The sequence below is a fragment of the Prunus mume genome, linkage group LG2, assembly GCF_029339155.1.
Source record: "Prunus mume cultivar Tortuosa linkage group LG2, ASM2933915v1, whole genome shotgun sequence".
NCBI classification, from domain to species: domain Eukaryota; kingdom Viridiplantae; phylum Streptophyta; class Magnoliopsida; order Rosales; family Rosaceae; genus Prunus; species Prunus mume.
The window spans coordinates 18,804,463-18,827,389 of record NC_142699.1 but is presented as its reverse complement, the minus strand read 5'-3'; the positions used below and the strand labels follow the sequence as shown (position 1 = coordinate 18,827,389).

The 22,927-nt window shown below is 39.6% G+C and overlaps 2 protein-coding genes across 5 annotated transcripts; one reads left to right on the top strand and one right to left on the bottom strand.

The window, feature by feature from the left end:
- The first annotated feature begins 569 nt into the window (after positions 1-569).
- LOC103341627 (ARM repeat superfamily protein) lies at positions 570-11,857 on the top strand. Of its 4 annotated transcripts, none has more exons than XM_089046132.1 (33): positions 570-952; positions 1,319-1,380; positions 1,782-1,874; positions 2,131-2,302; positions 2,538-2,653; positions 3,236-3,322; positions 3,422-3,538; positions 3,636-3,699; positions 3,817-3,959; positions 4,128-4,175; positions 4,277-4,345; positions 5,169-5,244; positions 6,085-6,215; positions 6,300-6,359; positions 6,501-6,570; positions 6,679-6,743; positions 6,825-6,886; positions 6,973-7,096; positions 7,172-7,229; positions 7,392-7,504; positions 7,694-7,771; positions 7,885-7,947; positions 8,077-8,172; positions 8,283-8,392; positions 8,877-9,066; positions 9,462-9,576; positions 10,038-10,150; positions 10,242-10,319; positions 10,687-10,752; positions 10,824-10,955; positions 11,028-11,087; positions 11,167-11,247; positions 11,414-11,857. In XM_089046132.1, the coding sequence occupies exons 1-33, from the start codon at positions 820-822 to the stop codon at positions 11,462-11,464; spliced, it is 3,096 nt and encodes a 1,031-aa protein (XP_088902258.1). In that variant the 5' UTR covers positions 570-819; the 3' UTR covers positions 11,465-11,857. The 4 variants fall into 4 exon arrangements, 2 of the variants coding, with proteins under 2 accessions (XP_088902258.1, XP_088902259.1); XM_089046133.1 differs by having other exon boundaries at positions 677-952; positions 10,687-10,731; XR_016124185.1 differs by lacking the exon at positions 10,038-10,150 and having other exon boundaries at positions 677-952.
- Positions 11,858-12,206: 349 nt separating this feature from the next.
- On the bottom strand, positions 12,207-21,421 carry LOC148919774 (putative F-box protein At1g53550). The gene is made up of 2 exons (XM_089044430.1): positions 21,324-21,421; positions 12,207-13,296 (listed from the first exon to the last, which is right to left on the bottom strand). Exons 1-2 carry the CDS (start codon positions 21,419-21,421, stop codon positions 12,345-12,347), a joined length of 1,050 nt encoding a protein of 349 aa, XP_088900556.1. The 3' UTR covers positions 12,207-12,344.
- Between the last annotated feature and the right edge of the window lie 1,506 nt (positions 21,422-22,927).

Genomic DNA, 22,927 nt, shown 5'->3' with positions numbered 1-22,927 from the left:
GGTTCAAATGTTACATCTTTGATGATATAATGACTATTATTTACTTGAATTACTTAACACTTCAATTTCAAAAAAGAGAGAGTTTATAGGATGCCGTACATTGCCATTTGTAAACGAGCGTGAGATGATTGAAGGTTTACTTCTTGCAATCACCATTAGATGGTTAAAGATGAGCTAACAACGTATTTTAAGAAGCTAATGTTAGTAGAATGATCGAATCAGTCATTAAGACATTTTATTTTTCATATACTTAATAATGAAAACTAAAGGATTGAAGTTTATATTCCTAACTTAATTACATTATATTTTAGATAGGTGACTGGTAATAATTGGTCTACAATGTGTAGTAATAAAACAAATCTCTTGGGGGGGATAATGAGATGATCGGTCATGATTTGAATCCCTTCAATTAAAAAAAAAAAGTAGAAAAAGAAAAAAAAAAGAGCCTCTGGGGTTAGGCCCATATAATGTAACTGAGCCCAAATATAAATGGCATTGTTTGACTTGGGCTTTTAACAGCGTGATTTTCCCAACTCTATATATTTGCGCTACGCAGTACCAACTAATTTACGGTTGTGTCACTGCACTATACTAGAGTGTCGGAATCTCACCCTATATAAGCCAGCCGCCTACCAAACTGCAAAATCCACTTCCAACCTGCTTCTCTCTCCGATTCATTTCGAGGCGGGAAAAACAAAACCTACTCAGAACTGAAACATAAATTATTTAAAAACAAATATAGAAAAGTAAAAGAAAGAAAGATAAAAGCTATTACTTCAACAGTTTAAATCGGATTAGGGTTTCGGTTTTGGAGTTACGATGGCGAATTTCAATATCGTCGTCGATGAAGATCAGCAATGGCTGCTCAATTGCTTGTCTGCTACTCTCGACCCTAATCACGAGGTTCGCTCATTCGCCGAAGCTTCGCTTAATCAGGCTTCTCTGCAACCAGGTCCCTCACCTGAAACCCTCGCTTTAATTTTAGCTTTCTCCTTTTTCATTGTTCCAGTTTTATCTGCAATCAACACCCTTTGACGAAATTTGAATAAAATGAATTGTGGTTTGGCTTTTCTCATGCTAGGACACAAGCTGCGCTTTAGTTTTAGTTTTAGTTTGATTGGTCATTTGAAATTCTAGCTGAAATGTGGAAAAATGAAAAATGAAAGAAATGAAATTCTATATGAATGCACCTATGAGTTGGTCGCAAATCTGGTTGGTGGAGTGAATATTCTTTTGCATTCCATATTTGATTTCGTTATTCTGCTTATGGATCACGGCAACATTTAGGAATTGTTTGACGGGTTCTAATTGACTGAAGGTTTTGGAAGTGCGTTATCCAAGGTTGCTGCTAACAGGGAGCTCCCATTAGGGTTGCGCCAGATATCCTTTATTATTATTATGGTTCTTTATGTACCATCACAAGCTTCTATTTTTATTTTATTTTTCTAATTGTGATTCTGTAGTTTATAGTTAAATATCTTCTCTTGCATGTTTCATCTTTGATAACAGAACAGGGATTAGGAAGTTGCCTGTTTATTAGTGCCATCGTCTTCTTTGCTCTCTTCTTTGTCTTCATTGTTTTATTCTTCTATAAGGAGAATGTAAAGCAAATGCGAGGTTGATTTTTTACTTTAACCCCTTTTCCCCTAAAAGATGAAAAGATGTGCAGGAGCTATATTTTGCAGGCTGGATGCTTTGGTTAAAGGTCTCACTGTTGCATGCAGCAGGGATTTTCTTTTTTTCTTTCATTTGTTCTCTTGTGAGGCTTAACATACTTGTACCTAGCTGCTGTCCTTCTTAAGCAGTTTATTAAGAAACACTGGCATGAGGCTGAGGAAGCATTTGAACATCCTGCTGTTTCAAATGACGAGAAGGTATTTTCAGCTGTTGACATCTTTGGTATTTGTACTTCTATTGAAAGAGGATCTTTTTTCTTGAGCAATGAGCCTGTCATGTTTCACTAATTTTAATTACCTACCTTTGTATTTGTTGGTTTTTTTTTCTTCTTCCCCTCTTTTCCCTACGTTGCTCTGGAGTTATCACTTATATGTTTACTTATGTTTTTAGGGCTTACTAGTACACAAGTTTTTCTGCCTTCCTTATCTAATTAGGTCATTTTTGCATTTTCAGGCAGTTGTACGCAGACTTCTGTTGTTGTCTTTGGATGATTCTCACAGGAAAATCTGTACAGCAATTAGTATGGCTGTTGCATCTATAGCAGTTTATGACTGGCCAGAGGTTTGGCCTGACTTATTACCGTACCTAATGAAGTTGATAAATGATCAAACTAATATGAATGGAGGTAAGCCTTCATTTGGCCTCTCTCTCTCTCTCTCTCAATGTGTAACCATACAGCACTAATTTGAAATTTCTATCTTTCTCATAAGGTTCTCAAGTTAGTGGTATTGCCTAGGGTAGTTGTTGAAAATAAGTATCAGAAATGTCAAGTTTCTTTAAATTGTTTGTTGCGGCTGTTTTATATTTGGGAGCTTAATAAGTTTGTTGCTGAAGATTTGTATTTGTTCTCAAATTTGTAGTACATGGTGCTCTAAGGTGCTTGGCTCTTCTGTCTGTTGACTTGGATGATACAGTGGTTCCAACATTAGTACCAGCCTTGTTCCCATGCTTGCTTAAAATTGTATCATCTCCTGAGGTTGGCTTTTTATTTTTTTTAATTTTATAATAAATTTATTTTTAATTTTTTATAATTTTATAAAATTGTTTTATTTTTCATTGAATTGTCATTCATTCAAGGTCTTCTTAGCACCTGTGCTCCATTTTTTCAGTGGTTGCTTCTCGAAAGAAAGGGAATTAAAGTTTCTGTGTAGAATGTCTGTTATGCGAGCCTGTGTGAATATTTCCATGTTCTTGTACACATAAACTGTGGTTTCTGAATTTTTTTCAGGAGGAAACAGTTTTCATGAAATTTGAGGCACTTTTCAGTAACTGAGTTGTTACTAATTTGAGATGTTTCGGAAAGATTTATATTTCATGTCCACATGCATTTTTGTTGCACATTTTTTGGGGGTTTCATGTTTGTCTTCTCATGAATGGACCTAAGCTATCTTATGCTTTATATCTTTTTGGCTGCTCGCCTCCCTTGACTTGTATCATGAGGGACAGATAGTGCTTCCTGTTTTATATATACAGATGTCAAATTTGTGGATATTTGGTTTCTTGAATACAAGCATCCTTCCATTTATTCTGTGCTTTGATGTGAGATTTGTTTGTGCAGATGTATGACAAATATTTATGCTCAAAAGCTCTTTCAATTGTTTATTCTTGTATCTCCATGTTGGGGGTGATGAGTGGTGTATATAAGGTATTCTCTTGTCTATTCTAATTAACTTCCCAGGATATGATGTGTGGTATATTAAGCTTCTTCTATTATGAATTAACAGATTAAGATGTTTATGTTCAGACGGAAACCAGTGCATTAATAGTGCCAATGGTTAAGCCATGGATGGATCAATTCTCTAAAATCCTCAATCATCCTCTGCAATCTGAAGATCCCGATGATTGGAGCATAAGAACGGAGGTTGCTTTGGTTGTTTGATAAAAAATCTGTCATGATGTGTATACTCTAATTAGAATGGGGCATTTGATTTGTGGTTTATTTGTGCCTTTATCATTAGGTATTGAAGTGTTTGAATCAGTTTGTTCAGAACTTTCCTAGCCTCATTGAAAGTGAATTTATGAGTAAGTTATTCATTCTTGTCAACCAATGAATCAGACGTAAACCATATAGATTCTTGTTCTGCTCATTGATAAGTCTAGTTTTCATATATTGTGCTGAATAGACCTTGTTTATTGCAGTTATTGTAGGACCATTGTGGCAAACCTTTATGACATCTCTTGGAGTATATGTGCGATCATCTATTGAAGGTACAGAAGATCCATTTGATGGAAGATATGATTCTGATGGGGCCGAGAAAAGCCTTGATTCCTTTGTCGTCCAGGTAGTTAATCTATGGTAATTGCAGATATTATCTTATGCGCTTGTACGCCGCTCAAAATGATCAAAATTGCTTTTATTTTGATGCACTATTCTCTCCCCTCCCCCCCTCTCTCTCTCTTCTTTTAGTTTGTGGAGATTTGTTTCTAACTTAAATATTTTGCATACATAGTTGTTTGAGTTTCTGTTGACCATTGTGGGTAGCGCTAAATTGGGAAAGGTATGCTTCAAAGATTTTGAAACCCATTTCTACTTGTTTCCTTCCTTATAGCCTACCTTCTTTTATCATAGTAAGGTCTCTTTGCTCCCCTTTTCTTCTAGGTCATTATGAATAATGTGGAAGAGTTGACATATTACACCATCGCTTTTCTCCAAATAACAGAACAACAGGTGGGTTTTTGCTTTGCTCTTCTTTTGTCTGTTCCTTGTTTGTACATCTTATGTAATGGACTGAATGGTCCAGCAGAAAAGGTGTTCAATTTGTTCATATTCAGATCATAGTGTTAATGAACTCCAAATTCTTTTGCTTGAAAATTGAACACCTTAATGGTCCTAAATTCTCTTTGCATAGAATAACTGAAGATAAAATTGTCTCTGTATTTCATTAAAATGTCTCTCTTATCTGTATTTCATAAAGACGTTAACATGGATATGGACTTCTTGTTTAGCTCTTATTGTTCTTCCTTCTCTATAATAAATACTTTTGCCTTATCCAAAAGAAAAATGGTCTCACTTACCTTCACATTCTAAATCTACTTTTCTGTCTTGTTTAACTTGTGGTTATTATTATCCCTCTGGTTTTCTAGACTTCCATTTTCCCATGATCATTTCCTTTGACTCCAAAATGTATCACGTCCTCAGGCATCTTAATTTGATTTTGGAATTTCGGTTCCTTTCATCAAGATTACTCTTTATTTGACCCTACCATATAATCCACCTTCCTCAAGATGGCTCTCTATTTTGCTATGTGAGACTAAACACTGAAACCCACTTAATTCATTATAATTATTTAACTCATATGTGCCCCTAAGTTGTTGTCATCTCATTTAATGCCTTCTTTCTTTTTTCTTTTTACTCGCTGAGGACATAATTCCTCCTCTAGTATTATAAATTATATTTGAAATCTCATGTCTTCTTGTGCTATTATAACCTTCAGTTGAATGAATTTTATTTCTAGTATCATTTGTTGTTTTTTAATTGTCATTTGTTTTAGGTTCATACTTGGTCAGTGGATGCCAACCAATTTGTAGCTGATGAAGATGATGTTACTTATAGCTGTCGTGTTTCTGGTATGCTTACATTATGCATCTCACATGCTTGTTAATTCTTCTTATGGCAACCATAACTTTGTGGTCTGAAGATTGGAGTTTACAGCATGGGTCAATTTGTTAGTTGGAACATCATAAGTGCAAATGATGTTGAATTTAGAGGAAAACATTGAACTTATCATGAAATTGAACTGATATGGAATATATCTATGAACAATAAGTCTGTCCAGAAAGCATCTGGTTTTATCATCCTTATTGAAAATCGGTATGCCAACAGTTTCCAAAAGTTTGAAACTAAGTCATTTTTGGATGGAGAAAGACCATTATACCTTCATCTTGATCAATGTCTACCCATGCAGAAAGGGTTAGTCTTCTAACTTATGAAAAAAGTAGTCATTTTTGGATAATGATTTTTATTTTGAGTCACTGCACCCTAAAACTCAGCATTTTGGCGGAACCCAGACCTAGAACTACCACCTTCCCAATCCACCCAAATGCCACTTGAGCTAGAACTCATGGGTAGCGGAACGATTACTGATGATGAGGGGTATAATCTGTGTGTGTTATTCTAGCAATAGTAGTTGTTGATTTGTAACCTTCAATATGCCATGTGCTCTTCTCCTTTCCTTTTGAAGATTATAATTTTGAATTTATTGTAAAAATTTATTGCTCTGTATTTGGTTGCTTGTTAAGCATAGCATGTTCTGCAGTGTGCCTCAGAGAATCCCTGGCAATCTAAGAGAAGTGGAATATGTGATTGTACAGATCATTTGACTGCATCTCACTGTTATCAGCTTTAGAAGTGGAATGACATGTTTCTTCTGACGTACTTGAGCTTTTAATAGCACTTTTTTTTTCCAGGTGCACTTTTGCTTGAAGAAGTGGTGAATTCATGTGGTACAGAAGGAATCAGCGCCATCATTGAGGCCGCAAAAAAGCGTTTTAGTGAGTCTCAAAGAGAAAAGGATGCTGGTTCTCCAATTTGGTGGAGAGTAAGTAGAAATTTTTCCCTATGTTTGTTCAGTTTTCTCCTCTGTTAACTTCCCCCCCTTCTTTTGGGTTGTATGTACTATCAGATAAGGGAGGCTACTCTTTTTGCTTTGGCTTCTCTATCAGAACAATTGCTTGAAGCAGAGGTTTGTGCTTTTTTGTTTGATTTGAAGGGTAGTTATTGTGTTTTGTTAAGGTTCTGATGATTGGCGCAGCTTCTGCTCTTCATGAATGTTATGCAATTCCTATTTGGAAGTTGGTATACTATGATTAATTTTAGTTTACAGGATTCAGAACTGACAAGAGTTGGCTCAGGAAACCTACTGGAGCAAATAATCACGGAAGACATTGGATTAGGTTATCACTTCTCTGCAATAACCCCCCTCTCCCCTTTTTTGTCTAAAAAAAAGAGAAAAAAAATAAAAGGTTCATTTCATTCATCAGTGAATACTTTCTGTTTTGCAGATGTACATCAATATCCCTTTCTATATTCTCGTATCTTTTCATCAGTTGCTAAATTCTCCTCTGTGGTAACTTTTGCAATATTTCCTTATCTATTTTGAAGTTAGATCATTTGGAAATATCTTTATAACATTTCTAATATTTTACAGATCAGCCATGGAGTTCTTGAGCACTTTCTCTATGCTGCTATCAAAGCAATTAGCATGGATGTGTAACTTTCTCTCCCTCTCTGATATATATATGTACACGAGTAACTTGTATCAAATATATATTTTCTTGACATTGTTCTGTTGTCAGGCCCCCACCTGTCAAAGTAGGTGCCTGCAGGGCTCTTTCTGAGCTCCTACCTGAAACAAATAAAGTTATAATTCACCCACATCTGATGAGTTTGTTTCAATCACTGTCAGATCTTCTTAATCAGGTAATTTACAGCGAGCATAAACCTTAGTTTTATTGTTGTACTTGTTTTAAGAATGTACTGTAATTCTGGTTTCAGGCATCTGATGAAACCTTGCACTTGGTACTTGAAACACTGCAAGAGGCAATTAAGGCCGGTAAGTTTTAAAGGTAGTATGAATATTATCATTTCCTTTTATCTTGATGGAGTTGGTTGAATTTGTAAGCTTGCTTTATATTATATTTTGCCCTTTTATTGTATCCTCTTTTTACATTTAATAGGTTATCTGTCTCCATGCTTTGTTTTACACTAATGATAGGTTACGAATTATCGGCATCAATAGAGCCTATCATCTCTCCTGTTGTCCTGAACATGTGGGCATCACACATTTCCGATCCTTTTATCTGTATTGATGCAATTGAAGTTATGGAGGTAACTATGTGGAGCATTGTTGGTAATAACATATTTAAATGCCCACTTACAATGTTTGAGTGTACATACAAACATTTCACTTATATATTACTATTAATCATGCGGATTGGGTGTTTGATTAGTTAAATGATTTTCATGATCTACTTTTTAAATTAACCATACTGTTGTTTTTTAATTAACTTACTCCAGACACTGAAGAATGCTCCTGGTTGTATTCGTCCTCTGGTTTCTCGAGTTTTACCATATGTTTGGCCAGTCCTGAATAAAGTATGGGTTGTAAGAGTGTCTGTAATATGGATTTATATTCTCATTGTGCTTTTTTTGGTGGGTTGTGGGGAGAAAAGTATTTATTTTTGATGCATCTTGATGGTAATTTTCAGCCCCAACAGCAGCCTGATGGATTAGTAGCTGGATCAGTGGATCTGGTAACAATGTTATTGAAAGTGAGATATGCTTCATTGGATATTCATCCCTTATTTTCCTCGGTTCTTGGCTTTCCTGTTTTATCTTTAGACAGCATCTTGGTTGTATTACCACAGTTTTAATTAAATTTTGCGATAGCGTTGGTGCAGAATGCTCCTATTGATGTGGTGAAAACATTATATGATGCCTGTTTTGATACTGTTATACGAATAGTCCTTCAAAGTGACGATCATAGTGAAATGCAGGTAATCTTCTACTTCTCTCTCTCTCTCTCTCCCCCATAACTAAGTTTGAAGTGCCACTACATATCTAATGTATGTCAATGACTCAAGTTTGTTGTGACGACTTTGGCCAGAATGCAACGGAATGTTTAGCTGCTTTTGTATCTGGTGGAAGACAAGATGTGCTTGCTTGGAGTGGTGATTTGGAAAATACAATGAGAAGATTGCTTGATGCGGCATCAAGGTAACCAGCTTCTTTTTCAAACTGCATTTTTGTGTTTCATAATGTCTTGCAAACTCTTGTTTAGTTCTTTGGTTCAAATTTGCCATGTGCTTAGTGGTCTCAACTGGAAATGGAGTGCTGATGGGTACCCTTCCTCAAAATCTCTGTTAGTGGGGGACCTGTTTTGTTTTTATTTTCATGACATTTTCTTTGAGGCCATTCTTGTTTGGAGGTTAATAAAGCCAATGCGTACTTGTTCACCATTGTGATGGATTCAACCGATGATGCTCTGCAAGTTTCTGCTTTATATGAAAATTACATGTTTTCTTGCATGTAGAAAATAAGTCAGGTTCTGATGATATTCCTTATATACTTTCGGATTTCGTTTTGGTAGAGCATTGAATTTATATTGTTTTTTAAAGGGTGATTGATCATCACAATAATATCCATAGGATTTTTGTGGACACTAGTTACTGAAAGCTGGATGTTTCAAAACTGAGTGCAGGCTTCTAGACCCTGATTTGGATAGCTCTGGTTCTCTTTTTGTTGGGAGCTACATTCTGCAACTTATTTTGCATCTGCCATCACAGATGGCACCCCATAGTCGAGACCTGGTTGCTGCTCTTATTAGGCGCATGCAATCTGCTCAAATAGCAGGATTGAGAAGCTCACTGCTACTCATTTTTGCTCGATTGGTATGTATCTCAACTGTTCATCTTTGTGAGTTCCTTTGGTGGCCACTTTTTAGCTTATTGTCACACACTAGTATATAGTTTTATTTGATGCTTTAATGATGTCAAGTAGAATTATAATTCATGTATAAACTTTTGTCCTTTGAAGGTTTCACTTATTTTATCCCTAGTGCATAACAAGATTTTACATTGTGAATATCCTACAGTCAATTTCATATACCGTGCTTTTTCCCAATGCAAGTACTTCTTTAGTCGGTTAATGTTTGCAGCTTCTACCTTACTAAAGTCTTCCTCATCTTTACTTTGCATTTTATGTTATATTTTACCTGGTCTAGTATGGATCAGGCATAACTAGCCATACCTTATATGGATTAATTTTTTAATTTTGTATTTAATAGGTCCACTTGAGTGCCCCTAAAGTTGAACAGTTTATTGACCTCCTGGTCACCATCCCAGCTGAAGGCTATGATAATTCTTTCGTCTATTTAATGTCAGAATGGACTCAGCAGCAAGGTATGTTTTTCATATTATTGTTTACTTGTCAATGTCATATAATTGGAGCTGGATCAAAATGCAAATTTGGACTGGAATTCTCTGATTGATGCAACATATGATTTATTAAATGTAATTGCTCAAACCCAATCCTTTCCCCAGCAAAACGTTGCATCTTATCTTATCTTCAGCGCATGATCAAATTTCCGATGTGTATGCTCAGTTGCATCTCAAAGTTGTAGTCTTGGGTTATAGATTGAAGATGAGTTTTTGAATTGGATGTAATATCAAGAGGTGGCTAAGTGACAACACAATCAAAATCCAATGTGTATGGCTAAGTAACATCTAATACGATTACAATTATTTAATATTTTCACTTAGTAGTTAGCGGAAGAGGCTTTGATGTTCTGAAGAGGCCAAGACTTGTTAGAGGCTATGTGAGAGTGATATAATATATTTCTCCACATGTTAACTGAGTGCAGGTGAGATCCAGGGGGCTTACCAAATTAAAGTCACTACTACTGCTTTGGCCTTATTACTATCATCTAGGCATGCTGAATTAGCAAAAATTAACGTGCAAGGATATTTATTTCAGGTTCTACTGAAACTTTTTAATTTCGTGCACATGTTTATTTTCTCAAATGCGCTTGTTGATTCAAGAACTTGCTCTTCTTGCTTTTCTAAAGTCTGCTGCTGGAATAACCACTCGCTCAAAAGCTAAATTAACTCCAGATCAGTGGACTGTGGTGCCACTTCCTGCAAAGGTATTTTTATTTATTTATTTATTTTTTGACAAACAGAAGATTAATTTGGAGCTGAGAAAGTTGTGACTGTACAGGACTTTGCTATGCTAGAGTTGTCATAGCAAGCAACTTTTGCATGGCCTAAGTACCATGACGGTTATATATGGTGCCTAGTCCCCTAGGGGAAGCTTTAAAGGCAGACTTTCTTTTGTCTCCTAATAATTATGTTTCAGTGTAACCTTATTTTGGTTAGTGCACGATTGTGCCTGGCTTGATGACTTTAGCCATTCTACAAGGAAGTTTGTCATTAACGCTTGTGCTTTCGGCAACCTTCAGGTTCAGTTTTAGAAGCCTTTTCTCATTCTCCTGCCCCTTTTTGTGTGTGCAGATAATGGCTTTACTGGCAGATGCATTGGTTGAAATCCAAGAACAGGTTGTAGCTGGTGATAATGAGGTAATTAATCATTTGCCAAAGATTACTTGGGTAGCAATAAACATTTAGCTTTGAACCAATTCCTGCTGCAGGATAGTGACTGGGAAGAGGTTGAGGCAGACGATGTGGAACTTGATAAGGACTTGATGTATTCAGCTGGTGTTACATCCTCCGGCAGACCCTCACACCAACATCTTGAAGCAATAGCAAAAGCATTTAATAAGGTACTTTGTTGTTACTTGTATATTTATTGAAATTCCTCAGGATAACTTACAAAACTTAGCATGTTCTGAAAGGATGAGGAGGAGGATAGGTATGAAGATGATCAACTAACTGTGGCTGATCCCCTTAACCAGGTATCTTGTGGATCTATTTACATTTGCTAAGCATCATAAGTCATTTTAAATATATTAACTATTTCATAACACCTTACAGATTAATCTGGCGAACTATCTTGCGGAGTTTTTCGTAAACTTTTCTCAGAGTGAAAGACAAATGTTTGATCATATTTTCCAGGTGAACTTCAATAATCCATTTCATTCCGATTCAATCAGTCAAAAGCATTTACTAAAAGTGATTCAATTTTTGTACCCAAAGAAAAGTGAATTCGACTCTCCTTTGATCTGGTGTAGTTATGCATGACTGCTGAGAATGTAATATCTTGTATTTTTTTCAACTGCAGAGCCTGACGCAGGATCAAAGGAATGCTATTCAAATGGTACGAGCTCTGTGAAGATTTTTGTGGATGTGTTAAGGTTGGATTGTTTGCTCCTAAGCCAGCCATCGTCCAATTGTTTTCATGAAGGAAAAGATTATTAACCCCCAAGAAAGGGAAGGAAAAAAGAAGAATCTGTATTTCAAGCCGAGGTCGCTCCTGAGGATGTGACTGCCTGCCTGCCTTTGGAAGTCTCGTTTCTGTCATTTATGCCTTTGGAAGTGTCGTTTCTGTGTCGTTTATCATATATCAGTTATAAATGCCGAGGCCATTCAATACAAATTTTTTGAGTGCAGTTGATCAATAGCCACAATGCAGAATTATATAGAGCCATGTATTTGTTTGATTTGTTGTGAATATCGAGAAAAACAATAATTAATTCTAATCAAGAGCATGAACATTGTACCTCTACTTTCGACCCAAAAAAACACACACACACACATATATACAGTATTCTTCGTTGTGGGAAAAAGAAGGGAAATTGCATATATTTGATAATAGATGATGGTGAAATATGACATTTATAGCTAGCAATTTATGTAATATTAGGCCATACATCCTTTGACTATATTACTTAAATTAATATCATACATCGTTTCACTATCGGGAAAAACAAAATCAATTATTCTAAATTGTTTGGTCTTCATATCATAGAGATGCAATAGGGGTGGACCCCGGTGTAAGTCCATTTAAATAGTGAACGAGTGCAAGCTCACCCGTGTGAATTGTACCTAGAGCTTCAACGTAGCACCCACCTTCGCCATATGTTTTTTCTAACATCAAGCTAATAGTCTCCTTAACCCACACATGGTTTTGATAGTCCTTCAAAATCCATAATACAATCTTGTCCTGTTTCCACGTCTTGTCAACAAACACACCCACATACCCCCCACCTCAACTACACATGCACTTTGTAGGCAGAAAGTATCGGCAACACTTCCATAACGATAGAGATGATTATCTTTATCAACATAATCATCAAACACTTGAGCATAATCTTGGGGTAGTGCAATACTCTGAATGTCTCCTCTCTAACGTCAAAAGCCACTATCACTTTCTGCTTCTCATGGAGCCAATGTACGACCCCATTGATACACACTCCATTGACTAACTCCTCCAGAAGGTCGCTGTGTTGGTCTACCTGCAATGGCCTCCACGAAGAATCTGTACCTATTGTGAATATGTTCAACAACCCAGTATCCAATTTTCCAAGTCCACTGGGATCAACACAAATGATCTGCAGAACCTTATGCTCGTTTGTGAGGGGACTGAACCCAAAGTAATATTGAGCATTGGACACTCCTTCTGTTAGTACAAGCACATCGGTATGGGGAAGTTCAGTGGACTCTCGAGTGGTAGGGTTAAGTATGGAAACATGGTCGTCAAACATAGTGGACGCACAAACCAAGCCATGGACACTCTGCATACCATGACAAAACGCTGTGAAAGCTTTGAATTGAGTCAGGTATGAAAGTTCTGCGAGGGGTTTTGGAGCATTCTCTTGTTGCTCTATTTTTGTCGAGAAGTAGCGGTTATCCTCTGCGAAGCTATTCTTTCCGAAAAGGAAGTGAGTAGTGCGCTTGTCGTTGCAGTGAAAGTTGTGGAAGGCGGCGACGAAGGAAGGGCTGCGGATGAGGGAGGACCAAGACTTGTATACGCACCTGCATCGCGTCATCAGATCCTCTGCCGGAAGCCGTGGGAGTGCATGAGAGAATATGATTTCGGTTGGAAGCTCCGGGATTGGATGGTCATGATAAGCTTCCATGTTCCTTGGACGACTTTCTTTGGCCCGTCGAAAGACCTCCAAGAGAACAGATGATTCCAAGAAGAAGAAAACAAGAGATGCGATGCTTTAGCTAGGGTTTCCCTGCTAATTTTGATGTATATTATGTGGGCCACTTATTTGTACTGGGTCACGATTTTGGACTGCCTAGTATTAATAGAAAAACAGAGTCCCCAAAAGAGGAAGAATCCTAATAATATCTAAATTAGTACCGGATTTTATTAAAAAAAAAAATATTTGGTCTTTTAAATTAATGAAAAAGCACATAAAAGATGATTCTCCTTCAAATCGCTTAAATAATTGTAGGGGCATTTTGGCTCATCACTTTAATTCAAGGTGTATCCTCACTACCCTTACCAAAAAGTGACACATGTCTGTTGATGCTCTTTTTTGGAGATCAACTTAGAGAGTAGGTGATAGTGAATGATGAGTGAAGGTGAGGACCTTCAGCATGTGTGTGAAGACTTGGGCAAACGACAAATATAAAGAAGATAAGATGTACGTGGTTCACCCTTAATGAATGCTACATCCACAGAAGTATATTCTCATTATAATAGTGTATGATTACATTTTGTACATGGGGTTGGACCCGAATATAAAGATGACAAATGAGATGCCCAGTCGGGATCTAGAGAGAGTCCCGGCCCTAGGTCTAAGCTCGAGACCCTGATCCTCCTCTAAGTGGAGAGAAGAAGTCCCTTTCACATGGATACTATTCCCTATTTATAGGGAGGTGAAAGTGGGAGGTTTGTGTAGATTTCCGATGTGGGACTTTGCGCAAGTTCTTTGTGGTGGTGACACGTGTCTTGTAGAGCAGGTTTGGCAATTTGGGAGTTTCGACAATCGGGAGCTTGTTTTCGTTCGGCATGGAAGAAAGCGTGTGTGCCTTTGGTGCTAGTCGCTTTGAGGCTGGATATGCTCTGCTGATTATGGTGTAAACAGTAGTCCCCTAAGTTCGCGGTCAAGTAAACGGGTTGGGAACTTGTTAGGTTTTTGGGTAATCGTGACCGAGCATTCCAGGTTCAGTGGGAGCTGTAGGGCAGTCCCTAGTCTCCCAAGTTGGCAAGCTGGAAGTTGCGTCAGTATTTGGAAGGTATAATAAAAGCATTGTGAGCTTCTAGAATTGTTGGTAGTTGGGTAGCTGGGCATTTTGCAAGGAAATCGGGGCTGGACCCTGTGGAGTTGAGCATTGGTAGAGGCCGGGGCCTTGAGGTTTTTAGCAAGAGAGCTCTGGAGAGCATTCTTTTGGTTTCAATGCTTATTGTCGTTTGGCAAGGAGGCCAAGACCTTTTTTTTTTTTTTTTGGTTTGGTGGCTAACATTTGTGTGAGCCCCCAGAATAACATGCATGACCCTTGCTTTCGGCAAGGAAGCTTGTCTTTCCAAGTCTTGGCAAGTGCTGGACCTTTGAATTGGGCTTTGGCATGGCAAGAAAGCTGGGTCTTCTGTGTGGGCTTCGATAAATGGAGCTGGGCCTTAGTTAGCCCACAAGCATATCTTGAGCTTAGGGTTGGGCCTTTAAATTATGCAGTCTTGGAGCTGGGCCACGGGTTTGGGCTGAGCCATAGATGGGCTTCGGACATAGCATGGTGGCTGTGAGCTGGGCCCTTTGTAGGAGCTAGGCTTTAGCAAGGAAGCTGGGGCAGCCTGCTGGGGCTGGGCGCCATGGGTATTTGCTGGAGCTAGGCTTAATGATTTGTGAGAGGGGTGCAAATAAGTTACAATGGCTCTTGCCGTTCGGCAAGAGATAGCTGGGACTTATTTTTGTAGCTGGGTCTAGCAGTATCCCTTCGGCAATTTTGAGCTTCCCCTTCCTTCGGCAAGGGTGCTGGGTTCCAAGTCATTCACTAAGGCAAGGCTGAGCTGGGTTTTGGGTTTTGTCCATTGGAGCTCTCATTTGCTGCCGCACTGCCCTTGCCGTTCGGCAAGGGTTGGTTGAAAGGTTTTTTGGAGGGCCTGTTCGTGCTTCAGCAAGTGCAAAGAGGTGGAGAGTATCGGAGCTGGGGTTGGGAGCTAACGTCGGTAGCCAACCCTGTGTTGTGATTTTCAGAAATTTTGGAGACTTGGCTCTCGGTAAAATCTGCTCGGGCCGAGCTCAGTGTACAGACAAGCTTCACTAAGGCTACGGTGTGGGATGCTTGGAGCTGAACATGCTTTGGCAAGGAGTGAGGATCGTGAATCCATTCTCCAGTTTATCTGCCTTCTGCACAGCCCTTGCCGTTCGGCAAGGGTGTGTTGGGGGTTTTCTCCGAGAGCCCATGGGGTGGGCTGAGGGTGGTTTTGTTCGGCAAGGAGCTCAAGGTCCACCGTTCGGCAAGGAGCAGTTGACCTCCTAAGTTTCAGCAAGGTACTGGGCCTCTCTGAAAGTAAGCGTCTATGGGTGCTTCTTTAATTGGGCATGTGAGTTGCCGTTTGGTAATGCCAATCCGAAACTAATTTTGATTGGTGTTTTTTTGTTGTTGAAGACACCATGGGTGTCTAGAGAAAAAATCTGATTGTGGGTGCCGAACGGTACTCCGTATTTTCCGATCAGTAGCCTTGAAGCATGGGGTCCTTGTGGAGGTCTCGGGAGAATTGTGAAGGCTTTGACAGCTAAGCAAGAGTGGGGTCTGGGCTGTTGGAGCTGTCGGCAAATTTTTTTTTTTTAAGCCTTTCACCTCTTCGGCAGGAAGGCTGCGCACGTGGGTGTAGCTTACAGGAAGAAGGCCTTCGTTCACGGTTCCTACCGTTCGGCAGGAGGTATTTGAAAAGAGGCTGCGGCACCAGCACGTCTTAGGCAAGCTGACCTGGGGCCGTGGTTTTCGTGGGCCTCCATTCAATTTTGCACGGAACTTGCCGTTCTGCAAGGGTGGCCTTGGAGAATTATTGAGGGCTTCGAGAGGAGTTCGAGGCCGCCCTTGGTTCGAAGGAAACAAATCTAAGGGTCGAGGTTCGAATGAGATTTGTTGGCTGCATGTCGTTACTGCTTCGGCAAGACTGAGTTCGGCAAGAGTGAGTCTTCGCAAAACACGAACTGGTTTCGGCACGTTTAGTCTTGGCTTGCCTTCAAGGGAGCTTGGGTTTCCGGATTTTTTGCGTGAGCTTTCCTTCAATTTTGTTCACGGCAAGTTTATTTTGGTATAGGCCTTGCAGTTCGGCAAGGGCATTTGGCGCTGAGGCACGAAGGGGAGGTGGCAGCAGGTTTGAAGGGGAAGAGCAGTTCGTGATCATGCCCTTAGGAAGCCATGGTAGGAGGCTGACAATTTGATCATAGCTAGCTACCCGATATTTCATTTCCTTTGCATTCCTACCGAATGGTAAGTGAATCGCATATCTGATATAGGTGATTTCGTCGACTTCTCGAACGGTAGGATGACAGGTGCCAAGAGCGTAGCTCCTCATGATGGGGAAGATGACCAGCTCCGACAAGCTCTTGGATTGCAAATCAACAATTATAAAGAAACATTTGTCTGCGAGGCCATTGAGCCGTGCAATTATGTTCCAGAAGTACTGGTGCCTTTATTTAGCACTTGCAATTAGACATGAGTGTCTTGATAAAATTGGTAGCTGAGTGCCAAACGATAGCCTGCCCATCCGATCCATATGATGATGTGGAAGTGGATGGGAATCCACTTTAACCCATGTAGTACGCGAGAAAACCATTTCATAACTTTGGCCTCTCTTGCTGGTCATTTTTTATTTTTTGTCTCTTAATGATGGCTTTGGTATGAGCGATGCCGAATAGTAAGTGGTTAGGAGTTGTGAGTGACGGATGGCTTCAGTATGGGTATTCTATTGAATTGTTGAACAACAATTGACAGGTGTTGAACAACACCTAAGCCACAAACTCATGGAAATATACCATGTGGGTTGCCCTTTGGATTGGCATGTGGGCTTCACAATTTAGCCACTTGGCATGGGCTTGGAAGTGTTTGAACTGACGCTTTGGGCTGGAGCATTGGGGCTGGGCATTGGGCCTTGAAGGCAGCCATAGAGACTTGGGCTTCCAAGTAATAATGTCGGGCTAGGCTGTTGTAGCAGTTGTTGGTTGATTTATGCGAGAGCTGTGCGCCGTGAACTGGTCTCGGCACCACTAATGCTGGGCGTGGCCTTTTGTTAAGTCGGGAGCAGCTGCCACAATTTGGTCAAAGGCTTGAGTTTCAGACAAGATAGCAGTCTGGTTGTGACTTTTGTGGGCTTCTCAAATTTGCAGCAGGCCCTTGCCGTTCGGCAAGGGTGCCTAAATAAATTTTGAAGTTTCTAAAGTCTTTGGGGTCTTGATTTTACCAAGCGGTGGCTGGGTCTTGTGTCATTTAAATCGTGAATCAAGAGTCTCCATGTTGACAAGCTTTGGAGTGAGATACTAGCTTCTGTGAGCTGGGTCCTTGGTGCTTGTGAGCTCGTGATTTGGCACTAGCGATTGTTGATTACTTTGGTATTTCATCTTGCGGTTGGCTTTGGGTAGTACCCCTTCGGTAGGTGGGTTTGGGCAAGACTTGGGCTAGTCTTTCGGCAAGAAAGCGTGGTGCAAACACGTCTTCACCAAGTGGCCTGGAGCCGTGACCGTGTGAGCCTTGGTTGTTTGGATTTTGAGCAGGGTGCTGAAAATAAATTTGGACGCTGGGCTGCTGGATTGGAGTTGGGCTTTGGCTACCTTGACTTGGGTGGCAGAATGTTGGGATGATATAAATTTGATATTTCTCACCCCTTGGCAGATTTGGTGCGTGTTGCAAGCCATGCAAAGTATAGCCACTTTTTTTTTGGTTTTGTTTGTGGTACCCTAAGCACCTTTCGAATACTTAGGCTTTTGGCAAACCTTTTGGTGGCCGGGCCTTCGCAAGAAAGTTGTGAGTTTTTCGACCTAGCCTTGCGTTTTTGAAATGGGCTGGATCATTCGGAGTGTGGCATAGTTTTAGGGCCGAGCTGGTTTTGAAGGAGGTGAGCCATCAAATTTTGCCATTCAAAATGCTCAGATTTTGCATGCAATTTGGGGCTGGGCTCCTGGAGTTGGGGCCATGAATGTAAGAGTGGCCATTCGGTATTCAATCACTGGCAATCTTGGATTTCGAGAGTATAGTATTATGTGTCCTGGGTCTTGGGCTTTTGTCAAGTCTTGGAGCCGGGCACGCAAACTCTTGTAAAGGGTGGCTATGTTGGTGGGCACAAGGAGAATCCTTGAGCCGGGCCTTCCGTTGTGGCTAAATATTTTCAGAAAGTAGCTGGGTCATTAAGATTCCGCTTCAATTTTGGTGAGTCTGTGAGGTCCATTTTGCTTCTCCACTGGACCTACCTTTTGGTGATTTTCTTCGAGCCTCCAAGGCTTGTTGAGACTCGAGAAGCTTGGAGCCGAGCTTGTTTTGGAGTTGGGCTTCACGTGTTAGTGACTTGGTGTTGTAGCTCGAGTGGTCTTGGAGTTGGATCTTAGGTTATGAGGACTTGGCGTTCATCCTTCTGTGCCCTTTGGTGCTTTATCTCAGGTGAGTTTGGAGTTGGGCCTCTGTGGAGGTAAATAGGTTTGAAGACGCCCCCCTTTGAGCTTGTTTTGACGTTTAGCCGGGTCCGGAGGGAAATGAGGCTAGCTCCGGTGTCCGCGCCATTAGAGGTCTTGATTTCTCTCCGTGGCATGGGGTGCTTTCGGGAAGTGAATTTCATGAACCTTCATTCGAATTGAAATAATGGCTCGTTCCTAGCTATGCAAGCCATGCAAAGTGGTACTCTAGTTGAATTGGGTACCTGGGCAGTTATATTCATATGCAATATTTATATGTAAGAAGAGAGATCTTATCTTGTAAGAAAAACATTCCTCAAGCTAAATGACGACAGGGTGCCGAAGGCAACACAAAGATGATGGTATGTTGTGAGGCATTGTGACTAGGCATGAGGGTGCCAGAGGCAACACAAAACTCGCATGTTGCAAGACGGTGTGGCTAGGCACGGAGGTGCCTAAGGGAACACAAAACTTGCGTGTCGCAAGGTGATGTGACTAGGCACGATGGTGCCGAAGGCAACACAAAGTTTGCATGTTGCAAGGCATTGTGGCTAGGCACGGAGGTGCCGAAGGGGACACAAAGCTTGCGTGTCGCAAGGTGATGTGACTAGGCATGATGGTGCCGAAGGCAACAAAGCTTGCATGTTGCAAGACATTGTGGCTAGGCACGGAGGTGCCGAATGGGGACACAAAGCTTGCGTGTCGCAAGGCGATGTGACTAGGTATGAGCGTGCTGGAGGCAACACAAAACTCGCATGTCACAAGGCGATATGGCTAGGCACGGAGGTGCCGAAGGATACAAACCTTGCGTGTCGTAAGGCGATGTGACTAGGCACGATGGTGTCAAAGGCAACACAATGCTTGCACGTTGCAAAGCATTGTGGCTAGGCGTGGGTGCCGAAGGCATCTCTTGCGCCGGTTGATGGCTGGGTACCAAATGATGACGGTGTCTGAAGGCATCGCTCACGCGATTGATGGCTAGGTGCAAGCGCCGGTCGCCCAAATGATGACGGGTGCAAGGCGCGCTTACGCCGTTGATGGTTGGGTACGAAGGTATCGCTCGTGCCGATTAATGGCTGGGTGCCAAGGCATCGCACAAGCTATATGATGAAGATTGTATGGGTGCGAAGCGAGGAAGGGAGAAGCGACATAAGCCTTTGTATCAATTCCCACACACGGCGTAAGCTGTTGATGCTATCTTTTGGAGAGGGTCAACTTAGAAGAAAGGATATTTGCCTTCAGTAGAGAAAGGGCCTAGACCTTCAATAAAGGCTAGTCTGCAGAAGACACAAATTTTTGCAGAGTAAATAAAAGATAGAAAAGTAGTTACCCTTTTTACTAAGGTCTGTTCCTATTTATAGGGAGGTGAAAGTGGGAGGTTTGTGTAGATTTTCGATGTGGGACTTTGCGCAAGTCGCTGTGGTGATGACACGTGTCTTGTAGAGTAGGTTTGGCAATTTAGGAGTTTCGGCAGTCGGGAGCTTGTTTTCCTTCGGCATGGAAGAAAGCGTGTGTGCCTTTGGTGCTAGTCGCTTTGAGGCTGGATATGCTCGATTGATTATGGTGTAAACATATGTCTATGAATTTAACTATAGTTAATTCTTGATTTATTATTTATTTGATGATATTATTATGAGAGAGAAACTATACTTTAATAAGATTTTTCCTGATTTACCCTTATGATATTAATTTAAACTTTCCATTTTTCTATTAATTACTAATGAAGCCAAGAACAACCCAAATAATTAACATTAACATGATGATCATTACTCAAAAAAATAATTGATTCATTCAACATTGTTGAACAATTTGACCAAAAAAAAAAAATTCAAATACTAAGAGGCTTTTATCCTATCATTAATAGGAGGCTTTAATCCGAATTGAACCTAACTAATGATGTGTTTATTAATCAGTAATTGAAATTTTCATCAAAAATTGTATTCCATTTATGGAGGATTCCTGTGTTTACTTCATATCAAGGAATTGAAGAGTAAGTGGGGCCCACACTAGGAAATCATCTTTTTTACCTATTATATCATAGCATAATTTTTAAAATTCCAAATTTGTTATCTACTTTAACCCAATAGCGAGGACATTTTAGAAATTAATACCACTCCTACCCAAATTCCATATTATCTAGTAAATAACTTCAATAAGAATCCGGAATCTAACCCCCATAAATTCATATAGTTTAGTAAACAACTTCAATATGAATCCGGAATATAATTCTCCTCAATCCAACTCCTCCTTAATTAAATTCATTCTCAATTCAATTCCTCCTTATCCAATTACGGATTAGTAAACATGCCATAAATCAAATACTTTGATCACTTAACCAAAAAAAAAAACACAAAATTGATCCAACAAAAAAAATATATATGAAAAAAATGAAAAACTTATGGTGAGCATGTATAAACTCATAAACTTTACTAGTATGAGACATCCAATTGAAGAGACTTCTATGTTTCTTTTTCTCTTTTTCTGGAATAAGAGCGTATGCTCTACCTTTTTAGTTTGGTAAAGTGGGGGGTAAACACCCCAAAACAAAAGAAACTATTCACTCTGGTCTAAACAGACCAATCTAGCTTTAGGAATACCTAAAGCATCATCAGCTAAACAAGAACTAACCCAACTAGGAGAGCTGATCCAACTAGGAGCCGTGTCAAGAATGAACAATCCCAGATCCAAGTTATAGCTCCAGTTGGCAAGACAGTCAGCAACTCCATTATTTCTGTATATACATGCATGAGGGTGCAATGACCAATTTTTCTCATCAGTTCACAGCAGCTATCAACCAAGGTTGCCAAAAGGGTGCAAACCAAGTAGAGAAGAATGCTGCAGGCAAAGGTTCACAGCGACAGCGCTGCCTTTTCAGTTTCCATTGTTTTGATTTATTTTTTAAATTAAATTAATCAAGAAAAGTAAAAAGTTTTTTTGGGTTAATTAATAGAATAAGAGTAAATCAGGAAATTTATTAAAGTATTGTTTCTCTCTTATATAATGTCATCAAACAAATAAAACATAAAAAATTAACTATAGTTAAACAAATGGACATATGTCACCTTTTGACAAGGGTGGTGGTGAAGGTACACCTTGGGTTAAAGTGGTGAAGGTACACCTTGCCTATAGGAGTTGCTTCTCCTCATAAATGATTTTTTTTTTTTTGGTCGGAATAGATGCTTTAAAAATTTTTGCTTTATATATATAGATAATAAGCACCATAACCCTCCGTTTGGATGAGGGAAAATAACTCAAAATTTAGGTAAAAGTCGGGAATTAAAGAAGAGAAATTGACAATTCCCTTGTTTGGCAACTTAAACGCCGAACTTATTAAATGATGCGTGGAAAAAATCATGGAAATTGAGGCATCAAATTCCTGAGTTTAATTTCCACCAAAATAGGCGTCATTTCACAATTTCTGTAGTGTAGGAATTCATATTTTCCAGTGTGCCAAAACTTACATAAAAAAAAACCCACCAAACTTTTCATTAAAAAAAAAAAAAAGAAAGCACCAAAAACCTATGAAACCGAGTATAGCTAGAGAAGTAAGGAGAAGGAGTTCTTTGGGTTACGTGGCTCTTTGGATCAAGTTTGAAGGTTAGTCTTCAAGCCTTTCTCTCCTTCAAATTATATATTTTTTATTTTAGGGTTACCATGGTTTCTGAATGGCTATCAAAATTGGGGTTTCTGACTAAATTTATGAATGTGTTGGGTTTTGTGATCTTTGCGGCACTATGGCTGAATTTTTGGGAAGTTTTAACAAAATACTCTATGCCCATGGATATTGGTGTGTGATTGGTGTTTATGGTACAACTTTGTAGTTGTTTGCTAGCTTTATCACTTTGTGTTATCGCCTTGCTCTATAGTTGTTTGTTAGCTTTATCGCTTTGTGTGAGCCATTAGATGTTGATTGTAAGCTACACCAACTTGCCCGTAAGCTGTAGCTTGGCCAAGGTGCTCCTTCATTATTTGGGACTTGAATTAAGTCTTATGATAGTGATTCATTGATTTCATCATTTATTCCTATACTTTTGTTTGCAACTTTTTAATCAAAGCCCTTTCAGTTTCTCTGGTCATTGGTCTTTTGCCAAGTGAAAAAGAAGTATCAGGGTCTTGATTGCTGATTGCTTCTAGTTCTAATTCCATAGGCACTCCCAATTGAGAAAAAGAAAGAATGTTACTGATGTTCATTGCACGTGGGGAGTGATTTGGTTTGCTAATATGCTTTCTTT